The sequence below is a fragment of the Apus apus genome, chromosome 5 (genome assembly GCF_020740795.1).
Source record: "Apus apus isolate bApuApu2 chromosome 5, bApuApu2.pri.cur, whole genome shotgun sequence".
In the NCBI taxonomy this organism is placed as follows: domain Eukaryota; kingdom Metazoa; phylum Chordata; class Aves; order Apodiformes; family Apodidae; genus Apus; species Apus apus.
The window spans coordinates 48,860,227-48,880,235 of record NC_067286.1 but is presented as its reverse complement, the minus strand read 5'-3'; the positions used below and the strand labels follow the sequence as shown (position 1 = coordinate 48,880,235).

General features: G+C 34.6%; 2 protein-coding genes across 2 annotated transcripts in view; both read left to right on the top strand.

The window, feature by feature from the left end:
- TTC7B (tetratricopeptide repeat domain 7B) overlaps window positions 1-20,009 on the top strand; it is a 215,422-nt gene that overhangs the window by 13,768 nt on the left and 181,645 nt on the right. The gene's annotated exons all lie outside the window — the stretch shown is intronic.
- RPS6KA5 (ribosomal protein S6 kinase A5) overlaps window positions 1-20,009 on the top strand; it is a 74,812-nt gene that overhangs the window by 14,364 nt on the left and 40,439 nt on the right. The window contains exons 3-5 of the mRNA XM_051622577.1: window positions 9,885-10,103; window positions 14,297-14,412; window positions 15,216-15,323. Coding sequence (XP_051478537.1) covers window positions 9,885-10,103; window positions 14,297-14,412; window positions 15,216-15,323 — 443 coding nt within the window. The remainder of the gene's footprint in view (window positions 1-9,884; window positions 10,104-14,296; window positions 14,413-15,215; window positions 15,324-20,009) is intronic.

The window sequence follows — 20,009 nt, the reverse complement described above, 5'->3', positions numbered from 1 at the left end:
CCTCTCTACGTCTTCTTCCTGAGGATGTTTAATTTCCTAGGTTGAGAAACATTTTGGGGATTGCAATAAGCAAAAATCCCATCTTGTTCTTGCAAGAGGTTTCTGAAAGAACGTTAGTTCACAGTAGGATATACCTGTGTTAAGGCATTTCTTCTGTAACTAACATTCAACAGAATTTTGATGCAGCTCTAAATACGATCTTCACTTTCCGTGTATTTCTAATTATTATGTTCAGAAGAGTTTCAGTGTCATTTTCATTGACTCAACAGAGCAGAACAGAAACTGAAGCAAGATATTGGCCATTTGGCTAAAGTGATCCCAAAGTGTTCTGTTGTGATATAAATTTTTGTGAGTATTGAGTCTACTGTTACAGAACTATAGTGAACTTGTACGAAGTGTCTCTGGTGCTGTTAGTTTAATAACAAAACCTCTTTTGTAAAAACGGAGTTCCTAGGAATTTCTGGAACTACCTTGTTGATAACAGGCATCATTGTGCAAGCACGCCATCTGAAGTATGGTAAACCAACTTGAATGCCATAGACTTTGCAGTATCTGCTGCATGTGAAAAGCCTGGGATTATACATGCAGTTTTTTAGCTATCTTACTGGCTGTGTTTTTCCTTGCAATGTACCTTGCTTTTTTTGCCCACAGCTTCCATAGCAGAGAGATGATTTTTCAAGAACTTTATAACATAACAAAAACCTGTTTGCATGCAAAGTTTGTTAAAAGATATTAAGTTTGCTGTGCCATGAGTTATGGAGTGCTCTGTAGGCCTGCATCTTCTTGTTCTTGTACTTGAATTGAGGTTGGAGGAGTGAGTATGACTACTCTGACTTTTCAGTTCTTTGTACTAGAATATATATTTACTTGAGAGAATGAGAAGAATCATAAAGAAAACTGTCTATGATCACTATAACAGAAGCCAGAAATACATGGAATAACAGGCTCTTATTTCAGACGTGTCTTAAATGATACTGTCTACTAGTGAGGCCTCATTTAGAACCTGTACTCTCTTGTATAAAACTACTAGTCAACATTTCAGTTGTTGTCCTAAGGCTTGCTCTCAAAAAATGAGGAAAAAGTTCTAAAGATGCTTGCATGCCTTCTGTATTGATAAGTAAGAGTCTGAATTATCTTCTTCTGTAATTTTTATTCTATTAGAATAAGGAGGAGATTTTCTTCAACATAGATAGAGTCTTTTGGCAATCTAAATAGTTACTGGCTGTTGGCTAAGCTGTGAGTTGCTGGTGCTTACTGAATGCCTTTTACCTCTCAGCCAGAAAATAAGTGATAATTTAATTATTTCAGAAATTTCAAATGTACTTCAAGTATTTTCAAGTCTGTGTGTGGTGTTTTGTTGGTTTTTTTCTTTCCTTTTTTTCCCCCCCTTTGTTTTATATTGGGGTCTATGGGGAAGGCAGGATGATTCTGGAGCCTAGAGGCCTCTCCAAACAGACCTTGTATCGCATTTGGTGACTTGCCCCAAATTCTGGGCAGGATGATAGAGAGCTGAATTTTTTTGTATTGGAGTGTTGGGTTTTTTTGACAATCTTGAGAACTTCTCTGTTCTTTTACACTAGTACATTTTGTGAAGTTGAAGATGGGGCTGAGTGTTGAGGCCATCTTGGACAAATTGATTGACAGAGGCAGAAGGGATACTATTATGAAGGGACACTGCTGCTTTTTTTGGGAGTAATTTAAAGAAAAATGAGGAAGAGGGCATCTGATGGCTTCTGTTTACATGTTGCTGTGTATTTTTAGGCAAGAGCTATCTTTACTCTGGCAGTGAATGCCTTATCTTGGACTGAGCTTTTAGATATTACTGATATGACTGTAATATAGCTAATGCTAAATAAAAACTGATTTAAAATTATTTGTTGTGGAGTTATACAGCATGCAAAATGTTTTCAAACTGATACTTAAATGATCTACAGTACTACGAGGCAGAATATAATGGAGCCTCATAGTCATATTAAGTGATGACTGTATATGCTATTAACTGATTACAATATTTTAAATATAACCTGCTATGAAGCAGCTGGAATAGCTATAGAAGATATTCAAAATACATTAAATTAAATTATATCTTGCTTAAGTATATGTAATTGTGGTAGTTTTGTATAGACGTGGATGGGTTTTTTCAGGTAACAGCACTGAAGATTTACTTAAATCTTCATTTGTAAATTTTTTTTTTAAAGACAAAATAATGAAGATTATTAGAAATTGTATCCTTGTGTACTGATGTTTCTCCAGTGAAAGTGATTTTTTGTGATAACATTTTCTTCATGGTATGGCTTGGCATAATTTCTTACTAATTATTATTTTCTTTAGTTTGCATTTCTTTTTTTCTTGCATTCCTTTGTCTGGTTTGTTCTCGTACACTCAATTAGAATTGTGGTTGGTATGTTTTGCTCTTTTGTGTTAAAAGAATATCATAATAGACACATACCTGTTTTTACCTGAGTCTTACAGGAGAAGACAAGGAAACAAAAATCTGGGTTGTAACCTTTTAATCTGAGTTGGATCCTTTTATGTTGCATTAAGGAGCTACTAAGAGAATAAACTTCCCTATTGAAGAAATAAGTAACACTATATCAGTAAAAAAAACCAAACCAAAACAAAATGTGAAAGTATGCCACTCTTAATAAAGCTGTTAATAATGTGTTTGTCACTCTGGGAGCAAATTATTGCTCATTTGACCATGTTTGATTTACTGGTGTTCTACTGAGTATATTCTTTCTGTGATTCTGGGCTCTATTCTCGTCCTCTAGGATTTTAGTCCTCTATTCCTGCTGTTCCTGTATAGCCTTGCTAATTTGGAATTTTCAGATTTCCTGTCCACTGAATTTCCTGCTGTCCCTCCTATCTAGTTAAAGCTTTTTTTCCTGTGACATAGAAAACTAGTGTCTGTTCTACAGAACAAGGTTGTTTTAGTTCTTTACTTCCCAAAGCCATGAAGGGAATAACAAGAGAAGGTGGCTGTGTTGGCTTGTGCATGCTCACTTGGCTTACTTGCTTCATTCTTTGTGAGTGTGTTTATAAAATAAAAAAACTGTTACTGTAGAGTGCATTCTGGGTCATGTTTTTTTCTACACGTAGATTATTTCTTTTTATACTCAACTGTTGCTTCTTCTGATTTGAAAAAATGCCACTTTCTTTCAACTGTGCTTAAGGAGAGACAATACAAGTGGCTCCTGAGCGTGTGCCCTTATAATCTGGTCTACCACTTGAACTCCGGTCCATTAACTAAGACAAAAAATAATTAGAAACAAGAGTGTAACTGCCATGTATAAAAGACAATATTTTATACATGATCTTTTGGAATTAAGTGCTTATATGGGAAGAATATTGTCCTTATATATGGAAGATAATTAGAATCTGAGGGTATATATTCATGTGAAGGGAAGAAAATTGGCAGAATGGATGTCAGATTTAAATAGCTCAAAAATCTTGTTATACAAGATACACAATGAAGTTCCATCTAAGAGGTCAGAAAGTATCCTGATAAAGTTAAGACTCTGAAATCAAGTTAGAGCTTTCAAAGCATATTCAAGAAAATATAAAATGCTCTTCTCTCATGAAAGGAGGAGAAAGAAAGAAGTGCTGTTACTGTGTTCAGGAGAGTGAGCCAAAATTAGGGAGTGTCTAAAAATTATTCCAAACTTCAGTTAATGTATTACTTCAGTTTCTGCTGAGGACAGCTGTGATGAATAGTGAAAGGGAAGTGGAATGGCTAATGGGAGACAGAGTTTGGAAATAGGAACTTATTTTTCTATACAAAGAGCAGACTGAAAAGAGGGGACTGTATTTGGTGTAAGAACCTGAACAAATTTGTCCCATTCATTCATCAGAAAATTCTGAAAGAATCTGGACATTACGTTGAAGATCAGTAACAAAGATTCTTAGTGGAACTAATGTCAAAGGTGGTTCAGTATAACTGGAGAAAATAGCAGATGCAATCCTACATTTAGGAAGGAAAGAAGGAAGTAAGGTGGTCCAGGCAGCTATTTGTTAATTGTTCTGACTTGAGCAGTATGCAGTGCCTTCTAAGCAATTTTGAAGAAAATAATTTGCATGACATTTTGTAATATCTAAAAATTTATGGCATGCTTATCCAGTTGTAGATTCTGACACATGAGAATCTTCTTCTAGAAGCTGACTTTCTTTGAAAAATCACAGAATAGTTGTCGTTGGAAAGGACCTCTGAGATCAGAGTCCAGCCATCATTAAACAAACAAAACCCCAAGCCCCCCCCCCCAAAAAAAAAAACAAACAACCCAAACCAGCACACAACACACCATTCCCAAAAAAACACCACACACAACGCAACCCCAAACAAACACAAACACCACACACTCTCCACCAAATAACACCCACAAAAAAACCCAACCCTACACTCTTAGCCACTAGAGCATTCTCTGAAGTTCCATATCTACATGTTTCCTGAATACCTCCAAGAGCTACCAGCTTGGTAGCTCTTCTCTGGACGTGCTCCAGCACCTCCTTGTCCTTCCTGTAGTGAGGGGCCCAGAACTGGGCAGAGTACTCAAGGTGTGGCCAAACCAGGGCTGAGTACAGGGGCATGATCACCTCCCTGCTCCTGCTGGCCACGCTCTTCCTGGTGCAGGTCAGAATGTTGTTGGCTTTCTTGGCCACCTGTGCACACTCCTGGCTCATGTTAAGCCACCTGTCCACCAGCATCTCCAGGTCCTTTTCTGCTGGGCATCTTTCCCGACTCTCTTCCCCAGTCCTATAGTGTTGCCTGGGGTTATTGTGACTGAAATGCAGGACCCTGCACTTGGCCTTATTGAAGCTCTTAAAATTGGTCTTGGCTCACCAATCCAGCCTGTCCACGTCCCTCTGTAGAGCCTTTCTGCCCTTAGCAGATCAACACCAACTTGCTGTCATCTGCAGACTTACTGAGGATGCACTCAGTCCTCTCATCCAAAAAATTGATAAAGATACTGAGCAAGACTGGCCCCAAAACTGAGCCCTGAGGAGACACCACTGGTGACTGGCTGTCAACTAATTGTATTACCTTTTTTCTCTAAGAGTTACTTTTGAAAAAAACCTAAATGTAAAAAAGAAAAAAAAAGCACAAGAGCAAAATGCTGATAGAAAGTAAATTTTAAGATGGAACTCATTCTCTCCTGTCACTTTCTGCCTTTCTTTTTTATCAAGTCTCGCTCATTTAGTGGGACAGGGAACTTGTTCTTGGGGAAATAATAGTGTTAAAGTCCACTCAAGGTTCTTGCCCATCTGATAGATAAGGAAATATGACAGAGAATGCTTCATCTTTGAAAGTTTGGTGGTGGACAATAGAAATTACAAACACTTGTTCAGAATGCTATTAACTGATCTTTAAGGTGTTGCTTTAAAACTGTCTGTATACAAATGTCAAGTTTTAATAGATTCGGAAGTCTTCATAAACCATCCTGTGTGGTATAAACAATAAGTAATTGCTTGCCTTTTTCACTGTAAGAATTAGCTGGCACGGTGCAATAGCTTAATGTGTTTGCGTTTATACAGAAAGAATAAAGAAGCAAAGAATACTTTATATTTTTGATTAATTGTCTTTCAACAAGTGTGTACCTTAGAGTATTCTCATGACTTGCTGAATTGTTACTTACGATGATGTGTATTACTATTAATGCGTATTCATTAAAAAGGCAGTAGTGAAAGGAAATTTTTAACCCCTAATTATATTTTCTGCCTCACAAGTGAAGTGAAAATTTGATATAAGTTGCTGATATAAAATTTATCATACAGGCCCGATAGCCATACCAATCTGAGACTAATAATTACTTTTTTTCTTGAGCTTTAAATTTTTATTTTTATTTCTCCTAATGAGCGGCATGATCAGTGCAATGTAGTTTGTGTCTCTGTGTGTATATGTATGTTTGCATATATATAGAGTATATATTACATACTCTTTTAGTTCTTCCACCATTTAAAAAGTTTCTAAATAATTTTGGGGGTGAATATTTGATAACTCCATGTGTGTTTCTTTATGGGGCATGCATTGCTGGGTAAATATTTTTGCCTTGGAAATAGTTAAGATGTGCATCAGATTGTGAGAATGAACATTAAAATGTGGTTCTTTGAGAAATTAAAAATGCTTTCCTGAAGTAAGATTATCAGATAAGGGCATTTTTGCAATTAGCTTATGTGCCTTCTCCTTGCTGCTGCTCAAATGAATTGGTTTTGCACTGTTGTCTTTTAAGTAGATTTCATGTGGCAATATCAGATTTGGGTGTTGAATGTATAATGAGTCATTTGATTAAAATAGTGCTACTTAAGATTTATTCTCATCAAAACTGCTGAGAATCTTCATCATTCTGTCAGTCCTTTTCAGATTTCTAAAGAAACAAGTCATACCAGAGCTCTTATGTTGAAAATTATTTTATGGTATAGTTTCTAGAGTTTTCCTTACAGCTATTATGCTTAACAGATAATGTTCTCCTGTCAATATACTGCTAGCATTCTGCCACTTACAGTGCATTATTGTTTTTGTTAAGTGTGATTAAAGATACAGGTAGCTAAGTGCTAAAATCTAGGGGCTATTGTTAATTTTAAATCAGCTTAAGTTATTGCTCTCCCACATTTCTGATAAAACTACTGTTTCCCAGAAACCTAAGGAAACTTCAGTTTAATGCTCTAAACTGGGCTTTTTAGAGAGGCATAAGGAAGTTCAGTGTCAAGCTCCAGCTGAAAATTGATGAAGGCTAAGGCTGCTTCCTCAAGCAATTTAGAAATGAAAGCTAAGGCCATTTTTTGCACTGTTTTTGTTTTGTGTTTGTAGAATGCAGAAGTGTTATCTACATTTTTTGAGGAGGAACTCCTTAAAAAGTAGTAAATGCTACTTTTGAAAGGTGTTTTTCTAAACCAGTGCTCTCAGTAGTAGGGGTTTGTTTTTCAGAAGCTAAAAGTAATTTAACATTGAATATTAGAAAAATGGGTGAATAAGGTTAAAATGGTGCATGCTCAGAGCAATATTACTGTGGTCACATTATGGTCTGTAAAACTTGATTCATATCTCTTGTATCTGTACATGATAATAGGATTTATGGCCCATGCCTATTTTACTAAAGTGATCTTGTTTCATATATGATTATCTCATTTCTCAATGGCCAGCTGGTGTCTCTTGAGTCCAACTTTGATACACACAAGATCTCATAACTACAATTAAAGTTGGGGAATGTGATAAAATACTCAACGTCTTAAAAAATATTGTGCTGGGTGTCTCATGTTCATCTTCCAAAAAAGAAGATATGTTTACACTAACCTATTCTGACTCTATTTACCATTCTTGACAGTTATATTGTGAAAACTTACTATATGGAAGCTCTTATTGAGAATAAAGGGTTCTGTAAAAGCATGATTCCTTTGGGTGTTATGAGTCAGGTAAAGAGCTTCTTAAAAACAATGGTTCATTATATGAGCAGTATCACTTTTGTATACAAAATAAAGGAGAACTCTGTTGTAGGGGAAAAAAAGAACAACAAACATGTCATTTGCTAATTTGAAACTCTCTACTACCTGTCTAGAAAAAACAGGAAAAATTCACAGTTGCATGTAATTACATACTGGGAGTAGCGTGCTATAGGGTTTTTAAAGACCAGCTAAGTTTGTTTCTCGTATCAGGACAGGATGCCCTGTCTAATGTATTTACACTTTTGAGATACTTAGGCATTCTTTTTGAGAAAGTAAAGATAGTAGTAGTGGTTGGACAAAACACCCAGCTGGTTCAGGTTTTTTGTCTCTCATGATGGTTTAAAGAGACCCTACAAGAACGTGGAGAATCATACAGCGATTGTTCCCTTGTAGCTTGTAGTAGCCTGCAGTTTGGGGTCTGCCTGAGCAGGAGAGTCTCTCTGTGTTTAGCAACACTTGGTATACTTTCCTCTCCCTCGAGGATTTATGTAATAATTTTGAACGCATCTACATTTTTGACATTTGCAGCATAACGTAGCAGTAGTTCCACAGCTTAACTGTATATTTGATTGTCTGTTTTGAGCACTCCTGAATTTTGATACCAAACATTTACATTGTTACCTTAGGTTTTTTATTTCTAGAAATAATGAAAAATTGTTCTTTACTTATGTTCAGACATTTTTTGATTTTTAAGTATCTAACATATTCTTAAACACTCTACCTTTCTAGGCTAAAGAAAAAGTGTGTTTAGCTTCCTTCATAATTAGAAGAATTCTTTTATTCTTTTCTGTATTTTTTAGTGTTCTGCTCTGTTTGGTTGGGTTTGGTGTTTTGTTTTTTTTGTTGTTGTTGTTGTTTTTTGTTTTTTTTTTTCTTATGAGAGTGAGAGGAACTGAGACAGAGGAGAGACCAAAAAAACATGCATCACTCAAGATGTGAGCACACAAAGATTTCATAATACAGCATAAGGAATTTTTAATGTTGTGTTGAAGGTTTAGGGGATGGTACACTTTTGTGATTTTTCCTCTTTAATACTTTCTTTGAAGTTCTGACATTCTATTTGCTTTTTGGATTACCACTGATGTTTTCTCACAGGGTTGTCTTTGGTAACTCCAGGTTAGTGGTGGTGTTTTTTTTTTCCCCCCTCAGTTAGAACACTATGCACAATTAATTATTATTGTACTTCAAGTGGATTATTCATGTACCTTTTTGGAAGCTTATCTGCCATTTTAATTTTTTTAGCTAATTATAATTTTGATTCTGTGGCACAGTTTTCATCAGTGAGCTTGAATTTCTGTTGCAGGAGATAATTAACTAAATATAAAAATCAGCTTCCTTGCTGTTCATATATGACTGAATCAGGCAAGATGAATTCTTGTGGTCATCTCCTTTCACTGAAAAAGCTGAATATTTCTTATTGGGTTTTTGTCTGCTAATACAGCTCTTCATAAGAGGACCCCCTATGGAACACCTATGGTTGTTTATAATTTCTAAGACCCTTTTGTAAGGGAACTTAAGTACCTTGTAAATCTAAATAAGTAGACCACATCATTGTTCCATCCTCCTGATTCCTTTGAGTGTCTATTAATAGCAATAATAATTAACCATCTAAAAAAGTAGCATTCTTTCATATAGTAACCTATTTGTGTGTTTAGTAATTCTAACCTTTAGTATTTCTACACATTTGTGTAGTAGAGGTATCAAATTTACTTGTGTACAGTTCCCAGGAGCCCTTTTTATTTAATTAAAAAAGTATGTCCTTGTTTGCCTCTTACTACACTGTGGAGTGTATTTTTAACCAAATGTGTAAACAGAACACCTAGATTCAATAATTTAAAATCCTGGAAAGACTACCTTTTGTTTTTGATGACTGTTTCTTTTACTGTTTGTGTTCGGAAAAGTTCAAGATAATCCCTCTAGTTTATTCTCATTTAAGACGAGTATGGCAGCTTTAGAAAGTTCCTATGTACTAAGTACTGATGGGAAGAATTAATTGGCTTTTCTGTGGGTTTTTAGAACTTCAGTGCTATAAAGCCAGTAATGCAAGCATATAAATTGTGCGAGTATGGGCAGACTATTTTGAGGACAAAAAAACAGCGTATCTCTTACTCTTACTAAATTCTCTTACTCTTGCTAAATTCTAGGTATGGAGTTTTAGGTTATTATAAAGGAAGAAATCATCCGCTTATAAAATAGTTTTAAAACACTGAAACTAATTGCTTTTCCTACTCTTGCTGTGTGCAGTCAGTAAACTCATTTGGTTGAAATTTTGCTCAGAAAAGATAAGTCTGAAACAAAAAACAGAAAGTATTTTGGAAGACATTAGCCTGAGTGGTTACTGTTTGTCATAACAATGAGTAATTTAAAATAATAATGATGTCAGCCAGATGTATAGTATGAGTAGGTGACCATTTGTTGTTTTTTTTTCTCCCCACTTTTTCTTTTTTAAGCCTATGGAAAAGTGTTCCTAGTAAGGAAAGTAAGTGGCCATGATGCTGGAAAGCTGTATGCCATGAAAGTACTGAAGAAAGCAACAATAGTTCAAAAAGCCAAAACAACTGAGCACACAAGGACAGAACGACAAGTGTTGGAGCACATTAGGCAATCACCTTTTCTGGTCACATTACATTATGCCTTCCAGACAGATACTAAGCTTCATCTCATTTTAGGTGAGTAGATTGTAGGATTAAAGTTTTACATTAATGAAAAAAAACAACCTGCTGTTTTATCTCCTTGATGTTTTATAGGATTTTTTCATGTGGTCTTAAGTTCTGTGTGTTTGAATATTGCATGAGAGACCATAGGAAGTAAAATACTGTTCATCATCAACAGTGTGTGAGTTTGTGGTTTTCCTGTTTGAACTTCAGTGTGCTACTCTGACTTAGGGAGGGAGAGAAATAAAGTGTTATCTGTGACTTACATGCAGCAATTTTAATTACCTAAACCAGAGAAACATTTTCTTGAACTTACTTAAAAGGTGAAATTTTGATTTTCTCTTTTTGAGCCATTATTTTATTGTGCATTAGTGTTCTATGCATTTTCAGATAAACTGCTAACATGAACTGAAATGTTCATAACCTATATGAATGTGAGTATTAAAGTAATTCAGTTTGTTTTCTCTGTATGCTGCCTATGTGGCTTAGAGGTTATTGGTAAGTTGGGATGACCAAACATGACCTCTGGGTTTAGTTAGTAGGAAAAAAAAAAGTAAGGAAATACTTAAGGAGCAGAAAACTCCTAGTTCAAACACACTGCACATTTTACTCTAAGAAAACATTGCAAATTGTTCTCAATGTGATTGGAGTTTTTAAAATGTCATCTGTCAGAGGACAGAGCCACCTGTCACTATGCTGACAAGTTAGTATACTCTTTTTACCACTGAAATGCAAATGGGAAGAGTCCTCTCAGGTCTTTTTTCTGAACAGTGCTCATACTGTGGGCGATGCCAGTTAAAGATAATTGTGCTTTCATTTATTTCTGGTCAAATTCTTTACAACACTGGAATCTACAAGTTGTTGGTATGGTTTCCTGCTCTAAAATACTGGTGAAAATACATGTGCTGTGGATCAGTTTCTTGGTTTACACATTGCAATACTTCATTTTGGTAAATCCTACCAGTGACTCTCATAAATCTTTATTTATGAGAGATGCTTGATAATGAACTGTTGTATAGTGAGCTTTAATAGAACGTTCTTCATTCCACTTCCCTCCTTGCCATTTTACTTTCCATTTTGATGTAATGAGGCACATCTATTTCTGTAGCTGCCAGAAGACTGATCAGGAACTTTGGGTTTTCAACTCAGATATAACTTCAGGATGTGCTTGTCTCTCTTCATGATCATTTTTTAGGACAGTAATGTTTTGGGGAAAGACGCCACGATTAAGGAATTATGTTCTTTTTGCTTTATTTTTCCCAGTTTTGTTGCCAGGAAGATGAAGGTTTTCTTCTGATAATAAGGAACATTAACTTCAGGAGCTGGAAAAGAGTATTAAAATAATCTCTAAACCTTACTGCTTCGGGAAGCATTTGCTGCCAAAACTTCTTGTTATTTGATCTCTGAGTGTTGCATGTTTCAATTTTTGGGTGTTAAGAGGCAATCTGAAACCACACATTTCTGTGCTGAAAGCAGAGCTTGTTCATATGATTTGGTTCCACTCTAAAGTTAGAAATATTTCTACCTTTCAGATCAATAGCGAATTTTGTTTGGTATAAAAGATGAATTTTTAAGAGAATGGCAAGCAATTTTAAAAGATATTTATTTAGAGTATTTTAAAAGAGCTGGAGAAAAAAAAAATCGAGTTAATGCGTGGATGCAGAATACATTTTTATAGTGAATTGTTTGAAGAAGTAAATGGTCCTTTAATTGAAGTACAAACTTTGCAATTCCTTTTAGCTTGTAACTTCCATTTATTAAACCTTTATTAACAAGCTGATTTAGACATTAAATTAGTAAAATTTTACCCATGTCATAAGAATTTACGCCATTAGCTGTGAATTCTTTGAAAGGTGTTCTATGCACATGCTGTAGATCATTTACTACAGTGAGATAATACAGGTATCTGAGGAGCTCAAGCTTAAATGGAGTATTCACTAGATTCCTTTTGAAAATGAAAGTTATAATAAGGATTCTTACAAATTTCCCTGACTAGGACATTAAGGAAATATGTAAAATATTGTCACAGGCTGGGAAGTGCTAAAGAGACAAAGAAAAAGTTAGAAATACGTTGATAGCTTTGTGATTCCTTGATGTTAACTGTTAATTATTAAGACTTCATTTTTTGTGTGTGTGTGTATATAAGTAACTGATTAATAATTTGGAAAAAAAATCTTGAAAGAATAAATGAGGTAAAATGTGGACATGTATTATAAATATTATTTAAATCCAGATGTGTTTTTTTTTCCTGGAGTGCTCTTATATCCCATTAGAAATATTAAAAAAAACAACAACAGGAAATCAAAACAAACAAACAAAACCACAAACCCTTCACACCTGACATGGATGTAGTTGCCTAAAAATAAATACATTGTAATGGAGAAATTTAGGTGACAATGATAATTGAAACACCAGAAAAAACTATTATATAAAGAGAAAAATTAGTTTGACATTAAGTTCTCATAATAGTCATAGAGAGCCCACTTATTCTGAAGAACATTACATAGCAGATATGCTCACTCTGCCCTATGCCCACCATAACACAACGTTAAGGTGATGTTTAAAGCAAGAAATTAAAAGCTGATGTATAATCAAAGGCTTTGTGTTGTTGTTTTTTTTTGTTTGTTTTTGTTTTGTTTTAATTTTTCCATAAAGTCTACATTAATCCATTCTCAGAATATCATTTGGGGCCAGAAAGGTCCTTGTTTCCTTCTTGTGTAGCAGAAAATCAGAATAATTAGTGGGGGTTTGAAATTCTCTTTTAGTTACTTCTTGTAACAGCAAAAATATCTTCTACCTAACATGTCCTAAAGCTGCTTTATAATTCAGCTGGGCTTCACACTCTCCATCACAAAAAAATCAAAACTATTTCTTTCAAGTTTTTTATATCTCATTATGTAAGTCTTTGTAAATCACTTATTTGATTTAGTTTTGGAATTTGTGTTTCAGAGGCTTCTGAATTTTTGGCAAAACCAGTCTGCCTTTGGTTTTGTACCTAGCGGAACCTGGTGTATGAGCCATGTGTCATTTCATTTTCAAGAGGTTTTACAATGCCTTGATGCAGTATTGGATATAATTCTTTGTGTGGTCAGATTACATAGGCGTATGAATTTAATCTGGATCAAGTGCAGACATGTAGCTGCATTTCTGTTAGATTTCCAGAATAGAGGGTTTGGAGTTGATTCTGGTTTTTAGGTTGACTTTAATCTATGATTTGAAAGAATAAAGTTCCTGAAGTATTTGAACTGTCAGATTTATTTTGAGTTTATAATGAAGAAATGGTTATATTTATTTTTTCCCATTGTGTCAGTGGTGCATTTGATCTAGCACCAAGAATTTGAAGACTGGTTGTTTCATTGGGCTGTGGTTAGTGTTATAACCTGAATAGAATTAGGCTTTTTCTGCCACTCTTGTGACAGCTTTGGTTTGTATCTACCATGGTCCTTAGAACAGTGCCTAGGAATTCAGTTCTTACTCGTAGATTTATGTATTACACCAGTGAATCTACAGAAACCATATTCAAGAAGATACTGAGTAAGGTGTTGTGAGGCGTGTTCCCTGCTCTGTATGTGAAGACCTCAAATACAATATGGGGGCTGTGGTGTTGCAACTTAATGGCTTTAATGTATACTGCTAGCATAAACAGCTCTACTTGTAAAATGTGTTTGTGTTGCAGTGGAGCTCTGTTGTAATAATTACTTTTTGTTCCCCCTCCCTGACTGTGGGGAAAACCCTTGTGTCGTAGCCTGCAAAGAATGAAAGTGTGGTTTCCTTGAGGGAATGTGTGTGGAAATAATCACCAGTAAGTTTTGCCATCAAAATTGCCCTGTTGCTCTTAAATATTTAGTAAGAATATACAAGTAATCTGTTAGTAGATACCACTTGTACTCCTTTCTTTCCACATTCCTAAATAACTAAAAGTCTTATGTAGCAAAAAAAAACATTAATACTTATAATTTATGGATATTTGAGGCTTATTTTATGGTTTTGCTGCTCATTGAAAAGTTGGTTGTATTCTTTTGTCAGTCCTCTAAGAAGGAAATTGTGTTGCACAAGATGAAGTACTACTGAATTATAAAGTATGTAAAGTAAAAGCATCTGATTCCAGAACATCTTACTTTTAATAACTTACAAGGTACCTATTAGTATTCCAGTAAGACAATTAAGTTGTCAGAAAGGCAAATAAGGTTCTTTGTTCTACTTTTTAGACTATATAAATGGAGGAGAATTGTTTACTCACCTTTCGCACAGAGAGAAATTCTCAGAAAATGAGGTGCAAATTTACATTGGGGAAATTGTTTTGGCGCTTGAACATCTCCACAAGGTAAAGTTAACTTTTTCCTCATGCTGATTTTGTGGAACACCAACTGTATTCTTTTCACATCATGTAAAGTTAGTATGGAGAAAGAAAAAAAGTTGTGGGGTTGTTTTTTTTTTTTTAAAGGCTTTTTTGAAATTTGAAGTAACTTTTTATAGGAATGAGTTGTATAACTAGAAATACTTCCTAATGAACTGTCTATAGCCAGATTAAGGCTACAAGTTCTTGTCTGCAGTGTGAAGAATTGTTACTGACGTACTGCTTGTCATTACACATCCTTGTGAAATGGTGTATGTCAGCAAAACTTAGTTGTAGTCAACATGAACAGTGTCTGGGTTACACTGCTGTTCAGTTAACCTTGTTTTGATACAGCAGAGTTGTGAGGTTTTGTCATAAACTGTAGACATAAGTCTTAAAGTTTTCAGTAGATAGATTTGTTGACTATTACAAAACATGCATGTATTGTCTGGAACATATTACAGAAGCATCCATTTTCATTCGTGATTAAGGTTGAACTGAGCTTTGCACTCAACAGCAAGTATTCAATCACTTTTACATGAAAATAATATAATATATCCTTAAAAATTATCAGAAATTACACTCTTGCGTTAATGTCTTAATTTTAAGTCTCTCAAAGTTATTTCTTCAAAGGCATTTTAAAGTTTTCCTTTTAGAGGTGTAGCTTTCAGGTATTGGATTACCTTAGTAATGGGAATTTTTCTTGCTTAATATTTAAAGGAATTAAAAAATATCTCCTAGATGGGGTTGCACTGGTTTGGAAATACTTTTTTCTTATATTCTGTTTGCAGTTGGGGATTATATATCGGGATATAAAACTTGAGAATATTCTCCTGGATTCTGATGGCCACGTGGTGCTGACAGACTTTGGTCTGAGTAAGGAGTTTCTTACTGATGAGGTGAGTATTTCAATCTCAAGTAAGTGTAGACAGAACCCAGCAAGATCACAGTCATATTCTGGCTCATTGAAATCATAAACACATTTGACAGGGGAGAAAAGCTACCTTACAAATTCTTACTTCACAGAATAGAATCTAGTAGTCTGTTTTGCTGGGTTTTGAGCTTTCATTTCATTTGTCTTTGGCCTGCCAGTGTTGTCAGACATTTTTGTCTGTTCCAAAGTTCCCTGAAGTGCCTTCATGCTCCACTCTACTGCCATTTATGTGAAAAAGGAGAAATCCACATAAGTCTGGAAAGCCACTTACATTACCATTTTCAGATGCCTTTTTAAAAATGCTTGACTGTGCTAATACTTTGCAGTGACTAGGCAAATGGTATGCTATGACTCTTCTTTATGCTAATAATAATTATTGTATTATTATCTTGTCTGTTCCTCATGTCTTTGTGTCACTTTTGATAAGCTTAATTGCAACCTTTTAGGATAAAAGCTAATCTCTTGTTACATATGTGCGTAGTACCTACCATAGTGATCTCTGACTGTTGACGTTAGTTGTTAATTATTTGTAAGGTACAGTTTTATCTCAAAATATACTTTTTAGATTTCAAAGAGTCAAAATTACACAGGATTTTATTTCTGAGAGAATTTACAACTTGCTATTTTTTGGCTTTCACTTTAGCTATCAGAGCTAATGAAATCTGGGACTGCAGATCTAAAAGTCTTTGTTAGAAGCAGCAGAGAGGTTTTCTAAAAATAGGTAGCTGGTAATTTCCTCTAGAATATTTGCATTTAAAATGCAAACCTTTGTAAAGGTGTGAGAGAAACTGTGCTGAGCATAGGAGACAAAGTGAAGTGCATGGAATGGTATTACTGCCCCAATGGGAGAGAAGAGGAGCAGTTGTCTAGTCTTTGAGCCAAAGTTGAGTGAAGCCAAAATCTTTCTTGTGATAAAGGTGTCATAATGAATCAGGACTTTCTTTAAGTCTCAAAACAGAGGGCTTTAGGAAATACACATATTTCACAACTGTGTTCACCTTTGAGATGTCATTTACAAGCAGTGCAAGGAAAGGGGAGGGCTTGGATAAACATCAGAGATGCCTGTCTGCATATTCCACACAGATTCTTCCTCTTTCTCTAGTCATTAAAGAAAGCAGTCTTGCTGCTTGGTCATGTCATGTTAGTTCCTCTGATGCTTATAGATTCTGTTTTCAGTGTATGCCTCAGAAATCTTTTCACTAAACCATATTATTTTCCTCATAGTCTCCTTCTCATTTTACATATGTCTGCCCTTTGAGAAAAAACCTCAAAATTTCTAGTGCTTCTTGTAAGGAATAAAGCAACTGCAATTGTATTATTTGCTTTCAAAAATCTAAGAAATTGTCTGCACTTGACTATCTATAGTTTTTGTGTGTGCTATTGTAATTTAGCTAGTGAACCTAAACATGACTAGAATGACCCATTTAGATGTAGAATTTGACATTTCATAATGTATTCTCTGTAAACAATTCAGCTACAATTCTACTACTAGAACACTTACAATTCATATAACAAGATACTTAACTTACACTTCTGAGCAAATGTACTTAAAAGTGGTACAATTTACCTGAAGAATGGCAGCTTTACATCTGTTTTCATGCTTATTGGGTTGCACTTCTAAATAAAATTACACTACTGTTTAAGTCAGTAAGTATGTAGAATTTGCAATTAAATCAGAGCAGTATGATTTCCTTTCTTCCCCTTCATGCTTCTGTAGGCTGTGCTGCTTCTTGCAAGAACTTTTCCAGTTAAAAAGTATACTTAAGCAAGTGGGATTTATTCTAATAACCTCTCTTGAGATTGTGTTTTCTGAAACAAGCTATATTTAGGTTATTAAGAATGGATAAAAATTATCAGCAGTTACAAGAATGCACTATGTTTAGAATTCTTAGCAGAAAGAATTCTTTACCCTGGATTAATTTGGGATGATTTTGTAGTTAGGGATACTTGCTAGGAATCATCATGGTTCAATGTTTGAATTATCCTTGCTTTAATCTAATGCTTGTTAAATATTTCCAGATGACTGGGCAAGTATAGACTCTTAACAGAAGTTGCTTTATAATTAATAAAGTGTACTATTTCTTGACTATAATAACTATAGCAGATTAATTGACTATTTAACAATGAAGAAGAAGCTGCTTTTCCTAGGCACTGTTTGACTCAAAGGAAGAAAATGCATGTTACCTGGAGGAAAACAGAAACCAATTGATTTCTGCTGTGCATCTAATAAGCATGAATGTGAAGAGTGCATTGTCAAATATCATGTGGAAGTGCTTATAACATGCAAGAACTACAAGGTGAAAGCAGTGTGGTTTTAAGAGCTCTTGGAAGTATTTTATACTACTATTCTGCTAAAAGCTGAAATTTACCTTGTACAAGTGAAATTGCAGTCTGGTTTTGCCTTTATCTTTAAAATGAAGTCTGTAGGCTTGTAGTTGCATGGAGAAAAGAAGAAATAATATGACTGGAATAAAGTGGTTGAACAAAAATTAATTTTCACATAGGTTAGTATAACAAGATACTTACGTGTGAATTGACTTCTGATACTTAGACTTAACGTGTCACAGAGACCTACAGTTTGAAAAGCCTAACCAGAGAATGGGATTACTAAGAGATTGAGATTGAAATGAATAGTACTTTTTTAGCATTAAGTTTTCTGGCATTTGCATTCTTAACCCTGTGATGAATTTGAGACTAGTCTTTCTGATTTTTAACTCTCAACTGAATTGCAAAGAAAATTGGGGTACAATGGACACTTTTTAACCTTATGCTTTCATGCATCTCTGTTGAGTTCCTGTCTACCTGGGATTTAGAAGTTGGTATTTTTTTGCCATCTTCTTGTTCATTATTTTTATCTTCTGAATTTTCGCTTAGGCATATTTTTATCTTTTTATCTCATTATCAGTTGTATGCTAGAATTGTTTTGATTTGGTTAATGTCAGTTTAACCTAGTCTGGCCTTCATTTTAATGTTTATTGTTAAAATGTTACTTCATTCATAAACCTTTTTTCCTCTCACATTTCCTTTTGTTTTGCAACTACACTAAAAATAATACTTTAGTATATATGAAGATGTATATGTCTTGGAAAAATAATAAGAGTTATTGTAGTAGTAATCTATTCTTCTGGATGATGCATAACAATTAACATTTTTCTTGTTAATTAAATCCCATAAAGTATGCTTTCTTCCAGAGTGTGGTGAAATGTTCAATTCTTCTGCATTGGTACTTGTTTTCTGTGTTAGCTTAGCTATTTTGAAGAAACTAATCTGTATGTGTTGTGATTGACTTGTAGTAAGTCAGTTGGATGGGTATCTTTACTTCTCTCTGAAGTGTAGAATGATTAGTTCAGATAAGTTATTCTTCTCCCATTGGAGCATCTCTTGATCAGAGGTGCAAATTTAGTTACAACTATCAGATGCTTTTCACTGTTGAATTATTGTTTGTTTGCTTTTGGCTATTAGTTGGTTAAGTCATCATTTTGTTCTGGAAAGAAGGTTAGTATGTAATTTTAAAAGATTTTAAAGGAAATGTCAATAACCACCTTTTTATCATTTTTCCTTTAGTTCACTACGGATTTTGGTAGATGAAGTAGGAAGAGATGTGTACACATTCTTAGAGCAGTTTAAATGTAGTCCAGAACAGAGGGAGGTGACTACAACGGGATTCCTGTTTGGTGCTGTATGAACTGTCATCTCACTTCAGTGATCTGGTAGATTAACTGTGCATTTAAGTTTAAAAAACCCTTTATAATTGTACAATTAAAGTGATAATGTCTGATCACTGAAATCTGATAGTTCATCCTCTGAACAGTGAGCATTCTTTTGCAAAGATGAGTTAGGATAATCCATACGGCAGATTACTTAGTATATCTGCTTACATTTTAGTTAAACAATTGTTCAGTGGTGTAGGCCTAGCACAGTTATAAGGAGTAGATTTATATTTCTGCTAAAAGTAAGAAGGATTAAATGGAATACTGAAGTTAGTCCACGGAAGTTAACATTAGTTACAGGTCTGTCTGGACAACTAGTAATTTTTTTTTATTTTTTTTTTTGGACAACAAAGTGAAACAATGGGAGAAACTTCTTTGCTTTGGTTTGTGTACTTCTGTTGGTGTTTTAAGTATCCTGAAATTGAGTATTGGGAAAATACCAAACACTCTAAAGGATTAATTTAACTGCAAAACTAGGTCATCAATGACCAGATGACTGTTCATGCCCAAGTATCCACTTTTCAGTGCTTAGCACAAAGATGATTGTGTTTTCCCATCATGGAGCAATAATGCAGAAGGCTGGAGCACAAAATACATTCTGTCCAGATTTTTATGCCAAAATCTCAGTGTCATTAAGAATTTTTTGCAAGACTGATCACGATTTCTTACTGTAAGGATACCACTTAAAGGTCACGCTTTAGGGGAGAATTAGTGATCTGAGTGTTAAATAGCCTGATCTCTTCTATTGGATGTTAGAATAATACATTGCTAGTCAACTCAAGACAATTTTGTCTGTTTTCCAAAGGGAAAAATGTAACTTTTTTGAGGCCAAACACTGCCATCCTCATTAATCTTTTTTTCTCAGATTTTTTTACCTCTTGTATTACTATGAATAACTAACTTGAATGAAACTTGGGCAACAAGGTTTGAAAAACTTACAT